The sequence below is a fragment of the Heliangelus exortis genome, chromosome 12, assembly GCF_036169615.1.
Source record: "Heliangelus exortis chromosome 12, bHelExo1.hap1, whole genome shotgun sequence".
Classification (NCBI taxonomy): domain Eukaryota; kingdom Metazoa; phylum Chordata; class Aves; order Apodiformes; family Trochilidae; genus Heliangelus; species Heliangelus exortis.
The window spans coordinates 16,435,092-16,456,371 of NC_092433.1; the positions used below are offsets into that span (position 1 = coordinate 16,435,092).

At 41.1% G+C, this 21,280-nt stretch overlaps 1 protein-coding gene across 5 annotated transcripts; it reads right to left on the bottom strand.

Moving 5' to 3' along the window:
* Positions 1 to 1,060: 1,060 nt before the first annotated feature.
* On the bottom strand, positions 1,061 to 20,510 carry EOGT (EGF domain specific O-linked N-acetylglucosamine transferase). Of its 5 annotated transcripts, none has more exons than XM_071756265.1 (18): positions 20,169 to 20,510; positions 19,627 to 19,679; positions 18,536 to 18,760; positions 17,878 to 17,978; positions 17,240 to 17,348; positions 17,049 to 17,143; positions 15,723 to 15,827; positions 14,621 to 14,727; positions 12,702 to 12,805; positions 10,053 to 10,145; positions 9,253 to 9,324; positions 8,651 to 8,737; positions 7,454 to 7,522; positions 6,137 to 6,198; positions 5,719 to 5,838; positions 4,667 to 4,769; positions 4,176 to 4,301; positions 1,061 to 1,826 (listed from the first exon to the last, which is right to left on the bottom strand). In XM_071756265.1, exons 3-18 carry the CDS (start codon positions 18,743 to 18,745, stop codon positions 1,803 to 1,805), a joined length of 1,587 nt encoding a protein of 528 aa, XP_071612366.1. In that variant the 5' UTR covers positions 18,746 to 18,760; positions 19,627 to 19,679; positions 20,169 to 20,510; the 3' UTR covers positions 1,061 to 1,802. The 5 variants fall into 5 exon arrangements, with proteins under 5 accessions (XP_071612366.1, XP_071612368.1, XP_071612367.1 ...); XM_071756267.1 differs by having other exon boundaries at positions 18,536 to 18,765; XM_071756266.1 differs by having other exon boundaries at positions 19,627 to 19,749.
* Between the last annotated feature and the right edge of the window lie 770 nt (positions 20,511 to 21,280).

The window sequence follows — 21,280 nt, forward strand, 5'->3', positions numbered from 1 at the left end:
TCCCAGAGCTCCCAGAGCCATCCCCCACAACTCAGTTTCCATCTGCAGGGAAGCAGGATCCAAACTAGAGAAGGGGAGATTTAGATTAGAAATTAGGAAGAAGTTCTCCACCAGGAGGGTGGTGAGACACTGGAACAGGATGCCCAGAGAGGTGGTGGAAGCTCCATCCCTGGAAGTTTTTAAGGCCAGGCTGGACAGGGCTCTGAGCAACCTGATCTGGTGGGATGTGTCCCTGCCCATGGCAGGGGGGTTGGAATTAAATGATCTTAAAGGTCCCTTCCAACCCTGAAAATTCTATGATTCTATGAAATAGGAGCCTTGTGGCCACTGCTGGCTCCTGCTAAGGTATCTGACCTGGGCTGAAATGAGGGATCAGACACAAGGCAAGGGACACAGGATGGAGACAGAAGGAGCAGCTCCCACTCAGAGCAGGTCAGGAGCTTCAGTGGCTGCAGGTTTAGCACCCTCACTGAGCTGTGAGATGAGGAACTGAAATGCAAAAAGGATGATGAGAATTTGTGAATGAATCATGAAGAGCCAAAGCCAGAAAAGGATTCAGGAGCAGCTCTTCCATTTCAGCCAAAAAAGCCTTGATCCGTGAGAAAGGTGGATGCAGAGGAGTGGGAGTAAGAGCTCAACTTGAAGACAAACATTGAAACAATGATTCAGTGTTGAAATCAAACACAATTATCACTTCACAATTATCCCCTCACATTTTACACTTCGGAGCAGATAAAAAGCTCTCAAGGAGAAGGAGTCCTTCAGGTTCACTCCTGCTTAAAAAAAATAAAAATATTGAGACATTCTAAACCCTGAGTTGTCTCATTAATGGTACAAGTTGCAAGATTAACAGCAAAAATTAAACAATTATTATTTAATTAATTTTTTTAAAGTATAGCCTTAGTATTTATAACTGTACTCAAGATTAATAGCCCTGATTTGCCACCTCCCCAGCACAAACCATTTCTCACACTTGCCCAACTTCCAAATGACTTCACAAAGAAAAAAAAAATGAAAATACACATTGAAGACTTCTGAAGTAAAAAGGAAAGACACTGTGTACATCCATAAATTATTTTTTTATTTGAATTACAGATCTTGATTTACTATGTGCATGAAAAACAGGCAATCCTGTGAGCACTCAGGACTGGAAATCTTTGTTAAGACCCAAAACTCAGTTCATCATATTGATGCCAGTGTGCCAGTTAAATGCAGACTCTGAGCTTAAGTTAACTGGGGAGAAAAAAAACCCAAAAAAAACCAAAAAACCCACCACAATAACCCAGAAGTAGCAAGGAACAAGATTCCTATGGTCTGTTAGGAAAATATAAACCTGAGCTATATTCTTCCTGAAGAACAAGTGGCCCAAGAGTCTCTTGTATTCCCTCAAATTCCAAAGAGGGCTCAGCCCCTGTTTAAGAAAGTACTGACTCAGATCTTCATGTTGTCCAAACTCTTGCTCAGGAATTACTGGAAAAATCCCATTAATCCAACCAAATTTCCTTCTGCTGCCCAAATCATTTTGTGACTTTTTGTAGAACTAATCAACCCAAACAGTGTTTTCATTTTAAGCTCTAAAGGTTGAGTAAAACTTTGCCCATCACCTGCAGACGCCGCACTCAAATTTATTGAAAATGGTGAATGTTGGCAGGGCATTTTGCCCTTGGATTTACTCCCCCCAGCCTCCCCTCCAGGCATCCAGGCATCTGTTCCATCACTTGTTTTAATGAGTACTAACATGGCTTGAAAGAGAAGCTCCTCATTAGCTGCTCCTGTATAGATTCAAGCACACGCCTGGACTCTCACACGGGCTTCAACACCATCATCTGCAGAGCAGAAAGTTAAAACACACACAAAAGTTTTCCACAAGCCAATCTTAAAATGCCTGGCAACAAAGTCATCAGTGCAAGGTGACAGAATTGCCTCTGAGGACTCCCAGAAAAATAAACCTGAGTATCAGTTTGGACCTCAGCACCTCAGGTTGCCACAGCAGGAAAAAGCAGACGCGTGAGCTCCGTGCAATTAAAAGCATTCAAAACATTTGTCTCCGACACCTGGCAAACTATAATCAAAAATTTTACACTTTCCTCCTTATTTAAAAAGCTTTTTATTAAAAAAAAATATCAAATATCTGTGCACAGTTCATAGTTAAATGTCTTCCTTATTTTGGTTTCATTTGAACTCAAACGTTTTACTGACTTAAGCTTCATACATTTTTTTCCTTTTAAAATCCCACAAGATAAAAACAGAAACAAACAAACAAACAGAACCAACAACAAAAACCCACACACAAATACAAGAAATTGTCTTTCTCAAGGACTTTTTTCATATCAAGAAGTGCAATTTTGCTTCTATGGTCAGTTTTCTCCATCAGTAAAACAACACACTATGGTAAGAATTGCACCAGATACCTTAATATTATCTTGTGTACCACCCAGATCTATTTTTTTCCTATGCACTGCTTAAAGTCATGAGAGATCTATATGAAAATCATACTTACAGTAACTCACCTCTACCAGTATAGGCAGGTCAGTAAATGTACTTACACTCTCTGAAATTGCCTATGACTGCTGGAGAATGGAAGTCAATAATATCTACAATTATACCAGTGAAGCATTTACATTTACTGTAACTGTCTTTCTTCTGCATACAAACATATGCTCTGCTTCAAGCCACTGAGACTTGATTATACTGCAAGTCTGTCACAGGAATACATTCTCAAAAAAATCATAATTTAACACAGAACTTCGGGTTTTTATCTCTCTGAACTTGATTCTTCCATACATCTTTCCAGACCCACTTAAGACAACAGAACTACTGCCTTCACTCCCTCTAACCCCCACTAGCACCCAAAGTTAGTTCCAGAAGGAATTTTGTTTGAAAACAATCAGCTTTGGCTTAATATTTCCTTCACTGAAAACAGTGAACTATGCTGCTGGCTTTGGAAGGATTTTCAGAAGTTTTCTTGATTGACTCTTTGTGTGTTGAGAACACAAGAATATTACTAGATCAGCCTTTCAATGACTCCAAATACAAAGTTCCTCATGACTTTATTTCCTTTCAGCTGCAGCTGAAAGATACCCTACACATAGAACCATTTGTCCTAAAAAACTAGAAGTCTGTTCCCTTCAGCATCCTGAAAAAGACTTGAGTTTTATTCCAATTTGCTCAGGTTTTCCATTGCACGGTGCTGTTTTAAGTGAAAAGATAGAAAACACCCAGATTACCTGAAGCTTTAAGTACTCTCTTAGGACAAGATTTCCTTGCTTTGAAATAGAAGTCTGACTAAGCCTAGAGAGCACACCTTTTATATTTTAGCATTTAAGACTACAGGGAGAGGAGTTAATTATATATTTAAATGCAGAAACTCTGCTCTCTAGCTTGAAAATCTTTCTAAACTTGCAACAGAAGTCTGCAGTGTCTGTTGAATCAAACAACACAAATTAAAGCTTGCTTAACCACTCCATTCTTAGAACCATAATTTTACAAAAATCTTTTTTTTTCACACCTAAAAAACAACACAGGAACAACCAGGGCAAGGACATGGATGGTGACAGAAAGGAAGTAACCAACCATGCTGAAACCACAGCTCCATGTAACTCGACTGCAAGTTAGATGCTGAGCAGTGTCTTAAAATAATTCTTATTCAGATTTTCACTTAGAGGTACAGGGCCACAGCATAAAAGCATCCCACTTCTCAAGAAGAGAAACTGAGGAGCTCTGACAGGCATGTTTCATTCCCAGAGAAACTGTACTGAGAAACAAAGCTGTAGCACTCTTCATCCTCTAACCATTCCTCACATAATAGAAGGCATAAACTATTTAAGAAGTTGGTATCTATCCCAGAAAATCTTACATGAAATGGATGGACATATCTTTGTATTATGACAAGTATTTCAGATTTTGGAATATAAAAATACAGTGCAAAACCCAAAAAGCATTCTGAAAAATAGTTTTTACATATTGAGAACTCCCAGAACTAAAGGGCAGGTTTATAAAGGTAAGGTATGGTGCCAAGAAGTGGATTGACAAATCAGTAATGGGTTATTTCCCTCGTAGAGGTTTACATGTTTCACAGTAGCATTTTGCTTTATGATGTTACAATATTTTAATGGAGCATTATTTAAAAACAGGATTTCAGTCAGAAATCTGATTTATAATTCATCGTGTTTTACCCTAAATGGCCACTTGGAATGCTGTGAAACATGATTTGCAGCCAGAAGCACCAAGTACATAAATTCTTCCACATCAAAGGAGTAGTTTGTAAATTTTGGATGCTCTCCCAGTGTTGGGTGGTGTCCCTAGAAAAATGAAATAAGGCCTTTTAGACAGAAAAAAAGAATACCTCTTCCATTCAAAAAAACAAGGAAAAAAAATTGAACAACTGCCATTTTAATATGTTATTTCTGATAGCACTGATCTGCTCTGAGGCAAAAGAGTCAGCAGAGGAACTGCCTAACAGCAATGCTACTGATGGCTTGGATTAGTGGCCAATTAATTTCACCTCTCATCATCCCTCAGCCATTAATATCAAATGATTTCTTAATCACAACAGGGAAGTTAATTTGGCCTAAAGAATGAAAATCACATTTCAAATATCAGAGCAGAGACTGACAAAGCAAGCCAACTTTTAAGTGCCTCAAGTGATGGCAGTGGCCACCATTACCTGATCCTGAGGGAACACTTTATTCTTTTTTCTCCAAGTGATGTAGTGAATGCCTCTCAGCCTTGCCAGATCCAGGTAACAACGTTCATCTTCACAGTTGTATCTAGGAGCAGGCAGAAAAATCATAGTTACCTACAGCTGAAGTTTACTGGGGTGAAAAAAACCCAATGAAGACAAAAAAAAAATCCAACTAAGAAAAAAAAAACCAAAACACCAAACAAAAAAACTACGTCAGGTCAAAACATTTTTTGTCCAGTTCTAAGGCATCAAAACCACTGACAAATTCTACTCCACTGAAAACAAGGGCTACCATCTGTTCTTAAGATGTGGCAGCCTGAGGCACATCTGTATATCAGACATGTTCCTGTCCTGCTGCAACAGCTCTTGGGCAGCTCTTGGGCATGTAAAAAAAACCCCTGCATTTCTGAACTTCTTTGGAGACCAGACAAAAATACTCTCAAGACAAAAATATGCTGCAAAGCATGAGCTCCACGGCCTTCCCACAGCTTTAAGCAGAAATTCCCAGGATGAAGAATTCAGACCTCTTCAGAGAAATGTTCTGCTTTTTTTTTTTTTCTTTTAGTTCTATAGAACTGGAGTATCTATTAATAACCATACTTTGTGACAAAGTATATTTAAAAGGAAGCTACTGCAAAAATTTAGGTAAAACAGAATGACATGGAGCTGAGTTTGGCCAGCAAGCTGGTGCTCATGTCCTGAGCACAGGAAGTTTATAAAGAACCTTTGGGGGATATTTAACACCCTGGACATGCATCTTGTCTAATCAATTCACCTGGATAACCAAAATACCACTAGAACATGCAATTGTTGACCAGGCTGATATTTTATTTACTTATACTTTTACTTATTTTATAAGCATAACTTCCTTACTTCCAATTCCCAGAAGAAGATGTTGGCAAAAATCAAGTTTGGATGAGGATGCAAAGCAAACATTCATAATCAAATTCTAGCAAGGGAGAGTGCTTCCTTAAAAGATAAAACCAGGTATTAGGGAGTTGTGTGTGAGGGGAAAGAGAGAGAAATAGACTTACAGTTCAAAAACAACAGCCCAGTCTGGTAGAAAGAGCAAATGGGTAAGTCCAGCTCCATGCATCCCAATGAATATATCAGAGTTGTGGGTAATTCTCAATTGCTCTGAAAATTCAAGTTCCCTGCATACAACACAACACAAGGAACAGACAGATTTCAAAATTTTTTCAAAATTTTACAAGAGCCAGTTCAAAAAATTTTTGAACTGAATCAACTAGTTCTAGCCACTCATTCCTAAGTAAATCATCCTAGGATGAGAGTGCTTAACCAGCTCCCTCAGTAACATCCTTCCTTCCTTCCTTACCAGTCCTTGGATTTGCAATGGTCAGATATTAGGGCACAAGCAGCTTTGCCTGCAAACAGCTTTCAGCAGCACAGGCACCATGAGATCCCTCTGGTTTCTTCCACCAACTTACGTACTTGTATTTGTAGTCCACCACTTTGACCTCCAAGGTTGATACTGTTTTCAAAGCATTCACCAGCTGGGGAGGAGAACAAAAAGACAATGGTTTGGTGTTCTCCTTCAATTAATTCCTCCCCTGCACTCCAATTTTCACACCCCTCCTCCCCACCAGGGAGTAACAAGGGAGACAGAACGTACTGTGACGGCCAGAGAAAAGCTCAGCTCCCCTCCTTATGTGCCTTCCCATCTCAGACACATGTTATTCCTGGCAGAACAACCCCTGGAGAGGAGTCTTGGATCTCTTGCACTCTCACAGAGACTCCTGTTGACTTTTACATGCTCCAGGAGCCAACCCTCAACCACCCAAACTAGCAGGAGTTTTGCCAGAAATGGGAAAACTGTGGGAAGATGTGGTAAGATTTCCAAAAGATACTCCAGTGCCTCAAGAAACAAATTGGAAGCTAGAAAGATTTTCAAAAATACCTTACTAGGTTAGACTTCTACTCACATAAAAAGTGAGAGAAGGTTAGAGCCTGGGCTTGTGACCTAAAAGTGCATTTTCAAAGTCTCCAATCCCCAGACAGAAATAAGGTATTGTCTTTTACAGCTTCTCCCTTTCTGACATGTGCACATGGCCACAAAACATTACATGGAGCAGCCTAGGCATGCACTGTGGGCAGCCCAGCAGATAAGCACAAATCTAACCACCTGTACTCTCTCCATATGCATCAAACAAGCCTCAGTTTCTCTCTGCATAAGGTGGGGGTGATAATGCCAATTCATTTCTGCCAGGCACTAACAGCTAGGAATGAAGAAAGGTATGAAAATGTTAGATATCATCATTTAACTACAAAAGAATCTGCACCTTAAGTCCACTAAGTTCTGCAAGGAAAAAATGTGAATCAGTATGAAAATTTGTTAAGTTTTGAAAGCACAAACCCAGCCACAATAGTTTATGCATTTTACCCTGCAAGCATAACAAAGGTCTTAGTTAGAGCCTTCAGCACTTGAGATGCCAGAAATAAAAGAGATAATCTGAAAGCAAAATAATTTCATGTTTTCAGAAGCTCTGCAGCATCTGTTTGCTAAAAGGAAATAGTTTTAGTATTACATCTGTACTCTTCCACTGGATATTTAAAAGGGGCCAAGGTTCAGTGTGCGGTGAACACAAGTGTCCAAGATTTGTCAGCATGTAGAGGTCTTGGCTGCACCAGAAAAAAAAAAAAAACAACCAAAAACAAGCCAAAAACCAACCCAAAAAACCCCAAAAATCAATTAAATGAGCAAAATTTAAACTTCTGATAAATTTGTTTTTAAAATAAAAAGGACCACACCTCATTCTGGTTTAATATTTTCCGGTAGTCCGTACTGCGTGCGAGTATCGTGACTCGAATTTTCCCATCCTAAAAAGAAAGAAGCAGCAGTGTATTAGCTGTGAGACAGACACCCCACCCCCACCCCTGAAAAGTTAAAAAAAAAAAAATCTCCAAACAGTTCTGTATTTGCTTTTGGCAATTATTTAAGCAACTAAATATGCTCCCTCCCCACATACCAGATGATGTAATCACCTTAAAATTTACATCGTATTTTCCAACAGTTTAAAAGTGTCAAAAACTTTTTTTAAAGTCTGACTATTAACAAAAACTAAAATGTTTTCTGAAAGATTTATTTTGTTCAGTACAAAAGAGCCTTTGTATTACATATTATACAGCAGTTTTTGAAAGCAGCTTTCAGGATGGCTTGTGCACAAGATCCTTGGAAAAAAATATTTTACTTCCATAACAGTTCCTCCATTTACCTCTTTAAATTAATTGGACTCACAGGGGTAAGTGTTCCAAGTGAAATAAAGAGATCTAACTGCATGACTCCCATTAGTGTCAGCAGGAGAAACACAACTAAATGCCTGTGCAGTGCTTTCAGTGTGTGCCCCTCAGAGATAATATATAGGTTCCTCTGTAGAAAATACTTCAAGAAGCCCAGAACTGCTGTATCCATCAATGCAGCCTCTGCAGCAATTTTCAAAACCCACCAGTGTGGACAGCAGAGAAGCCCAGGGCCAGGCAAATGGTTATGAGGCAGGGATGGGAAGGACCAGATTCAATTATTTACTCCTCTGATCTGGGCTCAACAGTATCTTGAGGAGCATTAAGGGTCAGCTCACCGCATGGCTCTGTGGGAACCCCTCTGCTGAACCTCCAGAAGAGACCCTGCAGCATCTTACTTAACTAGGAAGGACTCAAAGGCTTTAAACATAGAGAATGGAGGCAGGGAATTGATCCTAGGGTCAGGATATTCTTAAGTCTGTCCTATGGAAATAAGACATGAGGGCAACTTTAACAAACATACACAAACATTTGCTAAAGACCTTTATAAACAGCTGACTTACTGGGGAAAAAAATCCCAAGTACCACAGGAAAGGATTAAAAGTGCACAATATCCCTTTATTCCCCACTGGGTCCAGCTTGCTAATGTTGCTTCTCTGGTAAGAGCCACCAGCTCCATATTACAACTTTATTATTCAGTTATCATACCTTGGGTCCTTCTTGTGTGATATTTAATCTGTGTAACACGTGTTGAGAAAATGCTCTAAACAGCCCTGTACCATGACAGCCAGAGATCTGAAATTAGAAAAGCAACTGTTAATACAAGAAGTTATTTTGCTCAGAAAAACCTCTCTTTGTGATCAGAATTTTGACATTCTGGTGGAACAAAAGCCTAGCATTGTGCACTGAGCTAAATTTGTCACTATTCACTGCAACACAAGTGGCACTTTCCCTTAGGAAGAAATATAACTCTCTGTAGTGTTACAGCCTGAATGCAGGAGTTAATGCTCCCAGGAAAAATCTGTCAGTGTGCAAGCTCTTGTGCTGTGCAAAAATACAGTAAATCCACAGTGCCCATCCTTTAAAGAGGTGTAATACACATCTCAAGGACTGAGACACAGGAGATGGCACAAAACCAGTCACACACAACCAGCTAAAGCAACTGCAAGCTCCTCATCAAGAGGGAAGATGATTTCCTTTGGAGCTGCACAGCCCTTCAGTGCAGTGCTAGATATTTGGGAGATAGATTAGCTCAGATTTTACACTGCCACACATCCAGTTAACCCTGTGGATGGATAAAAAGGACTCACCAGTGGGGTGTTATAAAACAAGCCATATCTCATTCGAGGCAGTAATGAGAAGACTGCTTCTTTAAAGCAGACCTGCAAAGGAAGATCACAAGAAGTTACACTGCACTGCTACCTTCCCTTGGCACATTCCATGCCTATTCAGTGGGATCCCTGCTTATAATGAGCCAGCAATCACATGCCCCTGTCAAGAACATCTTCACTTCCTTGCCTGTGCAAATGAAAAGAACAAAGGGAATCCTGAGCCCAGAAGAGCTCCCACTTTGGATTCTGCAGGTGCAAGTGTGAGAAGAGGTAAAAAAAATCCCCAAAACAGAACAAATGTGAATTAAATAGAAGAAAGCCTGTTACGGAGAGATTAAGACAGGATTTAAGAGATATAAGATGAGCTCTGAAAGAATTGGTACAATTTTGGTGGAAGTAAAAAATGTTCAGTGATAAGCAGCAGGTATATTAGAAGTTGCAGGGGAAGATAAACAGCTCAGTAGGGATCAGGAGACCTAGAAAAACAATACTGTTTGAAAACCTTTAACTTCAGCAGTGGGCCCTGTAGAGTGAAACCAATACATTAATATCACCTCTCAGAAAACAGCAAAGTTAGGTCCATCTATATAACCATACCACAGAATTAAGTTACAGCTCTGTCTCTTGTTTGTAAAGTAGAACACTCATATTACGTAAATTAAACATGCATGGAAAGAATTAATACCTTCCTCTTTAAAGGAAATCCACAAGCAGCTTGAGAAGCTTTCATATTTGCTACCTGGTGACTACACAACACAACAAAATACAAAATTCCATACCCTTTTGGAGTCAAAGGTTTTCAAGTGTATTATTTCATAGTCAGTAAAAGCCTTCCATGTCTCACTGAAGAGGTCACCATAGCCATAGGAGCTCTAGGAGGAAATGGAAAAACACAAGGACATAATGATCACAAAAACATATTTTAAAATTCTTCATGATGTGCAAACTCCATATACAAGGCTTAACATACAGTTAATATGTGCAGCACCACCTTGGGACCTAAGACAACTTAGCCCAGAACACAGACATTACAGGAAACCAAAACCTGCATTTACAATGGCAGTTAACTCAAATTACCTGTCAGGTAGTTAATTTTTAATAAAACAGCCTATAAATTACCAATCTAGACAAGTTTTTCAGCAGCAGATCAGAATTTCTGAGTTATGAGCAAGGAGTAGTGACCACTTTCCCCAGAGACAACAGAACTCAAGTTCAACCTGAAGTAACAGAATCACAGGAATAGTAGAAGGCATGAACCTTAATTCCCAAGACTTAAATAACACTTGGGAATTCAGGTGCAGCAGTAATGTTGGAAGTACAAAGTCCCTACAACTCTGTTTCACATTTGCCTCTGTTTTGCAGTCATCACTTGTATCAGAAATTGATGCCAATGACCTGATTTGATGGAAGAAACAGCCAGGAAGCTTTGGGTTGCTTTATTTTGACAGCTACCACAAAGTTTCTCTACAAGGCACCATAAAAACATCCCTCTTTGCAGCAGTGCTCTGTGGATCCTTTTAGGAACCATCTACTCCCTAGGACACTGGCCCAGAAGCTGGGACTCTGCCTTCAAAAATCTGTGACATGTCCTGAGGGATAAGAGTCCCCATCTCTTGCTCTTGGAGTGTAATTAAATCTGACCTCAGAGTAGCCCTGGTACAGATTCTTGCTCAAAGCTTCTTCTCACCTCTGGAGTTGGTTCAGGATTCAGTTGGTTCAGTTATGTGAAAATATTCTCAACAAGAAATTTGAGAATAAATCCACAAATTCACTCTTTGAGAATAAATCCACTCTGCAGAAGAGAGTGAGTATTTAATGAAATGTGAAAGAACCTAAAGGGTTGCAGATTTCCTTCAGCTGAAGGGATGCTCCCTTCCCCTTCTGGCATTAAGTTTTAATGACTTCTGCAAGCCATACTCCTTTCTGGCCATCTGTATTACAAGAACTGCTTCTCCAGCTTAGAAGAACTGATCTTCAAATCTTGTATAATTTTCTAACCCTACCTGCTCTCCTCAAAAGTATTCTATAAACATTGTTCTCTTGCATTTGCAGAGACAGTCTGCAAATCAACACCCACTGGATTTCCTACTTATTTTCTGCTTTGTTTAACCTGCATCTAAGAGGGCATTACTGTTTAATGAGAACAGTGCTCTAAAAAAAAGAAAAAAAAAAATTAATAATAAGCTCAAGTCCACCTTTTGATCAGGAGTTCAGCAGCAGCTGGTTGGTGCCATCACCTGGCTGTACATGGTAATGAATTCCAGCACTTAGTATTTATTTCAGATGTCAGTACTGTGAGAGCACTTAGTTTGAAAGGTACATTTGAAAGATTTACTTGATTTAACAATGAAATATATGACAAAGAGTTGCTTTTCAAAGTAATTTAAAGTGCTGCCTGAAACATCTGATCTTACCAGAAAGCCATCAGAGTGGGATTAAGAGGTCCCTGTACAACATTTAAAGAGCTTGCTCATCTGGCAGGAGCTTTTATTTTACCTTTCAAAATGTAAGAGAAGTAGTGAAAAGGGTCTCTTCTAGCCAAAGAGGTTTCTCATTAAATAACAAGCAGGGGATAGCAGTTCTCTATTAGATATTAATTGCCCTAGTAGTATGTACTCAAAAAAAACCCCAAGTATTTTATAAGAAAAAGTCAGGCACGGGACAATAGCATAGTCAAGAACTGTGTTATTTCAGGGCCTGATTATACATGTTGTCTGGCATGTTACAAAATGTCTAGTTTTTCATTGTTTAGCTTAACACCCTCCTACACAACTTCAGCACTGGCCAGTAAAAGTAGTATTATTCTTAAAAGCACAGTCATGGTTTCAACTCAGCAGTACAGCAGAAATAGCCCCACTTAAAAACTTATTTTAGATGTCATCGTGGCATTCTAAGAGGTGACTGAGAGAACTGCAAGTAAGCTATTTATAAGAATTAAGTATTGGACCCTGTCTTGATATATAGAAGGATTTAATTTAGCTATTTTCTTTATTGCAGGCAGCACATTACTGTTTTAGAAAGATGCAAGGCTGCATTCCTTTCCAAATAGAGAAGAAACAGTTCTGAGTGAATCTCCCCTCAATATTCTCAGATTAAAAAAGTCTACAAAACCACCATGAATGTTCAAATGCCACATGCTAGAAAATTCAGATCATGTTATTTTTGAGGCCATACCAAAAAAAATGGCCATAATTATGTATGAGCAAAAGCTGAGCTGTGGAGTAGCACTCAAACAGCACCTGGCTCATTGTAGAAAATCTGTTACCTAATTATTATTCATGCACCTCCATTAACAAAATCTAAAAACTAAACACTTCCATGTGGCTAAGCCAGCAAGCAAGATAAGGATTGGCTACTGAAATCTTTAGAATCTCTATAAAGCAGAAATACAACCCATTACAAATAGTTTAAAAGAAGTGCAGACTTACTGTGTCCCACATGACTATGTTGACATCAGTACTGAAGGAATTATTAATATGCTGTGTAATGTAAAGATTGACAAAATCACAGAAGTGGTGGTACATATTAACACCTGAGAAGGAAAGAAAGGATTGTCAGCAAAATACTGCATCAATCATTTCACTTTATATTGGGTCATGGATTTTTTTTCTTAGTAGTATTAGTTTTTGTATTAGTTTTCTCCTTCTAAATGAATGCTTCTAATACACCCTAAAAAAGAAAACCTTTCCAGGGAAGGTGAGAAACCCGAAGGTGAAATCAGTGTCTTTAAAAAGTTCAGAGAAATTCCATACCCATTTGCAGTCAAAGGTTTTCAAGTATATTATTTCATAATCAGCATAAGAAAAGGTAAGTTTCACATGCTGTTTCTCATTACAGTTTGCTGCTGCTTTCTGAAGTACAGAAAAGCCACAACTGCTTAAAGAATAACCAGCTAGACATAAAGGAACATTAAAAACAGGTCTTGGGCACTGATCTTGGTTCTGCCTTATTAGGGTTAAGGGAACCTTTGTCTGCAGGGCTACAAGACAGAACTTGTACTTGCACACAAGCCAAAAGCCAAGTAATTTCTCTGTTTTTTTCTCAGAGCATTCTTGCTCATTCTTGGTTTCTCAAGTTAACACCTTAAGACCATGGTGTATAAACAAAAAAACTTGAAACAAAGGAGGAAACACAGTCTGGTAGTGAAGACCAGATCCCAGTTTTGGAACCATGTGCACACAGCTCCTATTTCTAAAATTCTGACCCAAAAGAGCTGCTGTGATAGGAACCAGGAACCATCTGCCAGGCTCCCTGTACTGCTCTGACAGCAATTTGCCTCCTGTCTCCCCTAACACAAAGGAGATGAACAAAATCAACAAAATCACTCCCTGAGCCCCAGCCAGACCACCCTGTTCAAAGGTACAAACTGACAGCACAGGAGCTTTAACACAGTCACTGTTCCAGAGCCTGCAACAACTTTGCTGAAAAAATAAGGTGCTGGCCTGCAGGGAAAAGGGGCAATAAATCCAGTTTACAGCTGCAGTACAACAAAGGGTCAGAAGACAGCACACAACCCCCCAGTTTAAACCACAGCTTGCTCCCCAGCACTTTGCTTGGGTGTTTACAACCTGAACACTCCCTTTCATCAACCTCTGTCTGCAAAATATGCTGCATGAACCAAAAGGTTGGTGCACTTCAGAAAAATGTCAGATACCACTGGCTGATTACTGAAGGGGCTTGGTTGTTGTCACCCTCAGGAATTTTGGTATAATGCAGCTCTCTGCAGTGAGTGTGCTGATTTCTTCCTGGAGTGGCTTTTCACCTAAACTTGAAGCTGTAAGATTAAAAAAGGGTTGTGTTTTGGTTTGTATGTTTTGGCTTTTCTGTGATGGGTAAGGGCAAGTATTTTAATCAAGTAACAAAGCTTATTCCCTTGAACTTTGCCTGTGACACAGGTTCTTCTTCCCTAAACACATAGCATCCTCAACTACTGAGCACATACTACCAGACACCTACACCTGTGCTCTGTGTTTCATGATATGAAATCAGCCATCCAGAAACACAGCCAAAATAAAAACTTTGTACAGAGGAGTCTTTGGCACAAAGTCAAAGACTTTGTCAAAAAACAGTCAAGAGTCAATGTGCAAAACCAGTGGCAGGATTTTTTTTCCAATGTAGTTGTTTATTTATGGTGGAAAAAATGTAAGGATTTAAATCTAAGTTTGCAAGTTCATCAATGGAAGTAGTGAAAAAAAAAAAGGAATTCAAGAGTCACATCATTTAAAAAAAACCAAAAACAAATTACAAGTGAACTTGATAATCACAAAGGCATAGTGTAAATGGGCAAGTTTGATATGAGGTCTTTTTACTGCAGTACTGCAAGACAAAAAACTATGATACCAGTTACCTGCATCTAATTTCATGAAGTATGTTGGCTTTTCAATAACAACATCACACTTCTCATCTTCTAAAGGCCTGAAGCTCAAGGCAGTAAATGTCTGGAGTTCTGCAAACCTATGAAGATACAATCACACAGAACATGCTTTGTGATTAACACACTTAAACAAATGTACATCTAACAGGACTGCTGAAAACTGATAGAGTCTGACAAGTAAAAGGACTTGAAATTATAATGGAAGGCTCTTCAGGTTATGATCTTCAAGAGGTTAAACACAGCCTTTGATCTCAGGAGGGAGCAGCATCTTTGATCTACAAATTAACCAGCAGAGAAGGAACAGAGCCTTAGAGCCTGCAGCTCTGGGTCTATCCAACTTCATCTCTGTTGTCAAAGACACTTCAGTGACATCTTCATGCTTTGGTCAGAGTAATGAATGTAGGTGCAATATTTATTATTCCTGGATCTAAACAAGGATGAAGAGTTGAGATCACAAGAGCAGGTAGTGAATAAAAGTTTTTTCCTCCTTTGCAGCTATTCTTAACTAAAACTGACTTTAAAAAGCATAAAAATGAATTCTTACACGGATCAACTCCTTCCATACAGGTTTCAGTTCCTCCATATTTTATCAATTAACTGGCAATGCAGCTTTGAAGTGCTAACATGCAACCCATGGTACTAAACCAGCCACCACAAAGCCCTCTCTGCACCTCCCACTTGTCCTGCAGGCTGCTGCCCATGTCACATTCCAGCCACAGGCTCCCTGGGAACACCACATTAATATATATTTATGTCTCCTGCTATAGGCAGCTCAGGCACACCACCAGCATCCTGTCCAGACAACACCTGAAGGTTAGAACTTCAAATTACAAGACATTTTTAGATCCTTTGCTGCTCTAAGTTAGAGAGGACACAATTACTCATAGCATATTTCAGAATATTCCTTATGGATGTAATTACCAGAGGTATCTTATATGAAGTCTCAAATTGACCTTAGAAAGGAGCAACTCTTTCCTCAGTATGAAATCCCCTACACACAGCTGCTAATGCCAAGGAAAAAATGAAAGAGAATTAGGAAGAGAACTTAGAAGTAGCCTTGACAAGTGATTCTTACCAAGACTGCAGCGGGCTCTTGCGTTGACCTTCAGCCAAAAATGCTTGAACATCAAGAGTGCAATGACCTCCAATTTCTCCCTTCTGGAAAAAGTCTTCTTTGAATCTAATATATTAATTATATTATAGTTACAGTTATAATTATGAATCTAATTATAGTAACAATACAGTAAAAGTCTATCAGCTTTTGTGTAATGGTGCCACAAGTGCTCTGCAGTCTCACCTACACATTCCAGAGTCAGTGCCAGTTTATCCCAATTCAGAAAATTACTTTGTACATATTTAAAACCTGAGTAATTTCTTCCTCATAAATCAAGCATTTCCCACAATTCCCAAATAAAGACAGTGGGGTCCTTGGAGCTCTACACATCAATTTAGAAAATGGCATTAATCCACCCAGAACGTTACATGGAATCATTTTCACATACCCTAATGAGTAATTTAATTAGATTTTGTTATGTGATTACTTACAGGAGTATCATCGAGTGGGTTCTCGTTTGTTTTCAATTAAAATTTCTCACTGAAATTCATCTCAGATTTCACAACCCAAGTTACTAACTCTAGAATTTTATACAACATACAAAGAGTGAGGTGCAAGAAGAGGTTTCATGAAAACAAACTGCCAACTCTAAGGACTGACTAAATTAGCTTGAAATTAGGATATGCCTAAAAATATCTCAAATTAGGATACGGTGAGAAGATGACAAAACCCATTTTGAAGGGTATCAGTTTCATGGACACAAAACACCTTTTTTCAAGTCAAGTGCTCAAGATGCTGACTTTGAAGATAAAGCAGAATGAAAAATGGGTGATGCCTGAACCAGTGGTATGCTTTTTTTAATCAGCTTTCCAATAGGCAGCATTTTAAACTGGGGTGTGGGAGATCCAGATTAAGATCTCTCTTCTGTATCTAAAAATGCAACTCCCAGTTTGGGTATAAAAGTATCTAGCATAAGAAAGATCTTCTAAGTGCCTCCTAAAAAACAATTCTACTTTGCACACCACCTGATCAAGAAATGATGTGACTGAAGACACACAGGTGATGTCACTGAAAACACAGGAAAGTCTTCCTCTCTTCCATCAGAAGTGAGGATTTCACCCATCATCATTGCATAAAACTGAGAGCTCAGGTTTTTAAGTAGCCTGTGCTGCTGACAGCAGCAGCAAACAGGAATGGAGAGGTGTAAATCTCAACAGGACTTCAGCAGCAAGCCTCTGACCAGCAGTAAAGCACATGGCAACAAGCACATCAGCTTTATTCAAGTCATTCTGAAGTCCTTTTCCCTGCCATCCTTTGGTTTTCCTGTAACATAAGCAAATCAGAGACCTGTCATGGTTTCTCTTCACGGTTCGTAGATCAATGTACAAGTTTGTTGCTCTGCAGTGCTGAAGGTACTGAGAACAGGTCAGAGATGAATCTCCCTGTTAAGAAAAGAACAAGTAGGATTTCATCAATTATTTTTTTTTTCTTATTTTAAAAAACAGGTGAAAAGTATCATATCTATCAGAAATACCTACTCTTGTTGCAGGCTTACAGTGGGTTTTCATTTCATTGAGCCTCTCCCGAATGTAACCAAAGTCAGCTTGTTTCCAGAATATCTGCTGGGCTGTCTCAATGTCACTTGCCCTGATGTATGAAGGAAAGAAGAAAAAAAAAACAAAACAAGGTCCATTGCTGAATTCTAGTAATAACTTTAACAGATAACATTTTTCCACTGAAAGTAGAAGAGCCAGTTACTTTATTGACACTTAAGACACAAAACAGGAGGCAACTTATCAGCTGCGTGTAAGTGAAAACATCTATGACAATTTGAAGATACTCTCCTCTAAAAGAGTATTAATATTTTTTTTTTTACATTTTTTCCTCTGTTTTTTGAGGTAAGAAAGGAAATCCAGAGTTATTTTAAGAATCCGAATTCAAAGCTAAATCAGAATAATGAAAACATTGTGGGAGGAAGAATTTCAAGCACTATTTTCTTCCTTAAACTTTTAAGAATCATGTTAAGAGACATACATTATTTATAAATACACATAACTTCACAAAGACTCATCCTTTCAACTCTAAATACCACAATGTTACCACTTAATATGAAACTGAGCACTCTACTCTTTTTTTTTTAGCATACCATACTTTAAACATTTAAAATTAAACTCACCATCCAGTTTCAACATAATCACACACTGGGTAACTGAACCTGTAATCTGATTTGCAAGATTTCTCATAGCCCCAGCAGGATTTCAGTTTCTTCAAGTGTTTCTGTAACACAGAATCACTGAATCAGGTTACACAACAGCAAAATAGAAAATTATTTTATTTAGCTGTTTGCTTAGGAACCACCTCTACCTAATCTTGCACTAAAGGCTTTCTTTTTGGTCCGTTTTCAAACAGAATTTCAGAAAGAACACCCAGATTCTTTATGCATAACAGAAGCTCCAAAGAGAACACACACACACACAACAACATTATCCTTGTCTTTAACATGCCTGCTCCAGGATTACCACTATTCCTGACCCAGTTCCAAAATTTTCACATCCCTGACAGATACAGATGCCAAAGCCAAGCTCACACAAAGGACAGTGCTCCAAGCTCCAGACTGACCATGCCACTGCTTCCCAGGTAAATTTAGAAACATTGGCTCCTGCAGTGCTGTAGAATTCAGAGAAGGGGGAGCATATCTCCCATCCCCAATTCCACGGAGCAGCTCCAACCTGAGAGATATTAGAATGGATCCGGAGCCAATCTGTCACCATCTGCTGTGACTCCAAGAATAAACCACCCCAACCTAACATTTCAACAAACAAAAGCCAACTTACTTTATAAGGGCAATGAGAGTCCTGCTTACAGATGCCAGCAATATGCTGATTATTGTGCAGAAAGTATGGGATATGCTCATCTGGCAAGTTGATGGCTTCGTAGCTATATAACGGCTCTTCTGGAATGTTTTTCAATTCAGTAAGATTTTCAGTTTGGGAATTAGCCAGGATTTCTTGCAGTAGCAATCCAAACACGAGCAACATGAACATGGCAACCTGTGAGTTCTGTACTTATATAAAAATATAAAAAAAAAAAAAAAAAAAAAAAAAAAAGAAGAAAGAAAGACACTTAACATGCCTGCGGCGTAGCACATTTCAAGCATATTGGACGATATTCAAAGTCAGTCTTTTGGATGTTTAAATAGTCAAACAACACTCAGAGATCTGTACTTGTATTTCTGGGGTGGTTTCTTTTTCCTGTGAAAAGTAAAACTTCCACTAAGAGACTAGACTATACAACGTCAGGATTATCTTTGAGTCATCAGTCACTGAGGGTTATTACGCAGTACCAGCTCACAGTCAGACTAAAATGGGTGTGTTTACTTCAGCTGAATCCCAAGGGATCCTGAGAGTTCAAATGTGGAAAACTAAGGATAGAGCATATAATATCCAGACAGCAGGAAAAAAAATGTAGAAGTATTATGGGGGAGGGGTGAGAAAAAGGAGGAATTTCAGTTTAAAAATAAGTATAAAAATAACCCATTCTCAACTTTGGAAGGAACTAATCATTAGCTGAGGGGAAAACTATGTAGTCATAAATGGATGGCCAAACTTAGTCTGTCTCAGGATGCTTTAGTGGTTAACATCACATTGAAGAAACTTAAGATATTGAGCTATATACTTAAAATTAACTTCAGGCCCACATGCATCTGTGTATGCTAAAGCAGACTAAATACCTTTCTAGGCATTCAGCCTTCCCATCAACATCAACACCTTTGCATTAAACCATTAAACTTCCTGAAGAAAAAAAAAAAAGGATAGCCTGCATCTAAAAAAAATTTTTTTTTTTTTTTTTTTTTTTGGCATTATAATTTGATACTTGCTTGCAACTGAAACCTTTAGCAATATTCCTCCAAGACAAGTAGTTTTACCTGTTTGCTTTGAGGAGAACTGCTTCGGATTTCCCAAGTACACAGACCTGGTGCTGGAGGGGGGGAAGGAGGAAAGCAGAGTTAAACACGTCCCGCACACGGAGGTTTCCTCAGAACGCAGCCCTGCTTGGGGAAAAACACCCACAGCACCCAGAGCCACCTTCCCACAGCTCGGCACCGCTTCTGGCCCCTCTGGGCTGCCGGATCCCGGCAGGAAAGCGGATCCCCTACCCCGGGAAGGATCCCGGGAGGGTGGCACCGCTCCCCAGCCCAAACCCAAGGCTGCGCTGTCCCAGAGCAGCGATTCCCCTCACCCCTTCCCCAGCTCTGGATCAGTCTCTCGGGACACGGTACCAAGCCCACGCTCGGCTGGACACAGCCAGCGGCCCACGCCGGACCCGGTGCCTGGCCCACGTTCGGCTGGACCCAGGGTAGAGCCGGTGCCAGGCCCGCAGGGAGCCCCGTGAGGCTCCGCGAACCCATCCCTCCCCTCCCCAAGCACCCCTTAGGCTGCGTTCACCCCGTCCGGTACCGCACCGCACCTCAGCCCCGCCAGCCCCGGGGAGCCCCGCGGCCCATGGGACCGCCCGCTCCTCCCGTTACGCCTTGGCTCACGGCCTTAATCCTCATGCCGCCGCGGCAGATGTCCGGGGAGGGAGCGGGGGGAGCGCGTCCGGTCCGGCCCGGCCCGGCCCCACCAGGTTCGGCGGGGGAAAGGCGGCGGCTGTGAGAGGGCTGAGCCCCCCGCCCTGCCCCTCCTTCACACCCGCGGGGAGCGGAGCGGAGCGGAGCGGGCGGTACCGCCACACCCCGTCCCGTCCTCCCAGAACCGGGAGCAACCGCGGCCTGAGGGCTGCCGGGACCCGCCCCACCTGGAGGCGGCGGGAGGGCAGAGCCGCCGGGGGAAGGCGGGGAGGGATGGAGGGATGGAGGAGGGAGGAGCCCGCCCGGCAAAGCGGACGGAGGGCGTGGGTCGACCGCTGGTACCGGCGCTCAGACGTCAGGTGGAACCGTGCCGGTGCCGGTGCCCGCCTGCTTCACCTGGACCACGGGGGAGGACGCCCGGGGCTGGGCAGTGGGACACCTGCCTGGGGGGGAGGCACCCCCGAGCCGGCCCGGTTCGGTCCGGGAAGGACCGGCGGCGGGGCTGTCTTCCTTCTCCTGCCGGAAATAAAAGGAGGCCGCTGCCTCGCACCGGGTTCGGCGTTCCCAGGGTGGGGAGGAAAAAGGCCCTTTCCTGCCCCCGCTCCGCAGGAAGCGCAGCCTCCGGGCACCCCATTGTGCGGGGAGTCCTTCCCCACGGCATCCCCCGGTACCGCCGCCTGCAACAAGGCGAGAGGTTAATTAATCCCCCGCTTCCCCCGAGAAGCCAGGCAGCAGCACAGAGCATCGCTCCTGAGCTCCCTTTATTGGGAAAACCACGACGCCTTCAAAGTGTTTTACTGGGTTCCTGCTTTGACAAGCACCGCAGGGCTCCCAGGCACCGAGCCTCACGTCCTTTGAATCCCCCCACCTCTGGAAAGACCCCTTGTCCCCTCCTCTGAAGGTGGGAAAAAAGATGCACACAGCTCGGTGACAAACGCCCGGCTGGAGCCACAGAACCTGGAGGAGAACGAGGGGCACCGGCTGAACCTCGAAGTCGTTTTACTCAAAT

Bases quoted from the DNA above. Each gene is read 5' to 3' on its own strand.
- EOGT (XM_071756265.1), bottom strand. From the start codon at position 18,745: ATGTTCATGTTGCTCGTGTTTGGATTGCTACTGCAAGAAATCCTGGCT. The intron at 17,979-18,535 runs GTAAGTTGGCTT...TCTGTGTTACAG, and splicing joins ACTCTCATTGCCCTTATAAA to AAACACTTGAAGAAACTGAA. The intron at 7,523-8,650 runs GTATGATAACTG...CTTTCTTTTTAG, and splicing joins TCACACAAGAAGGACCCAAG to GATGGGAAAATTCGAGTCAC.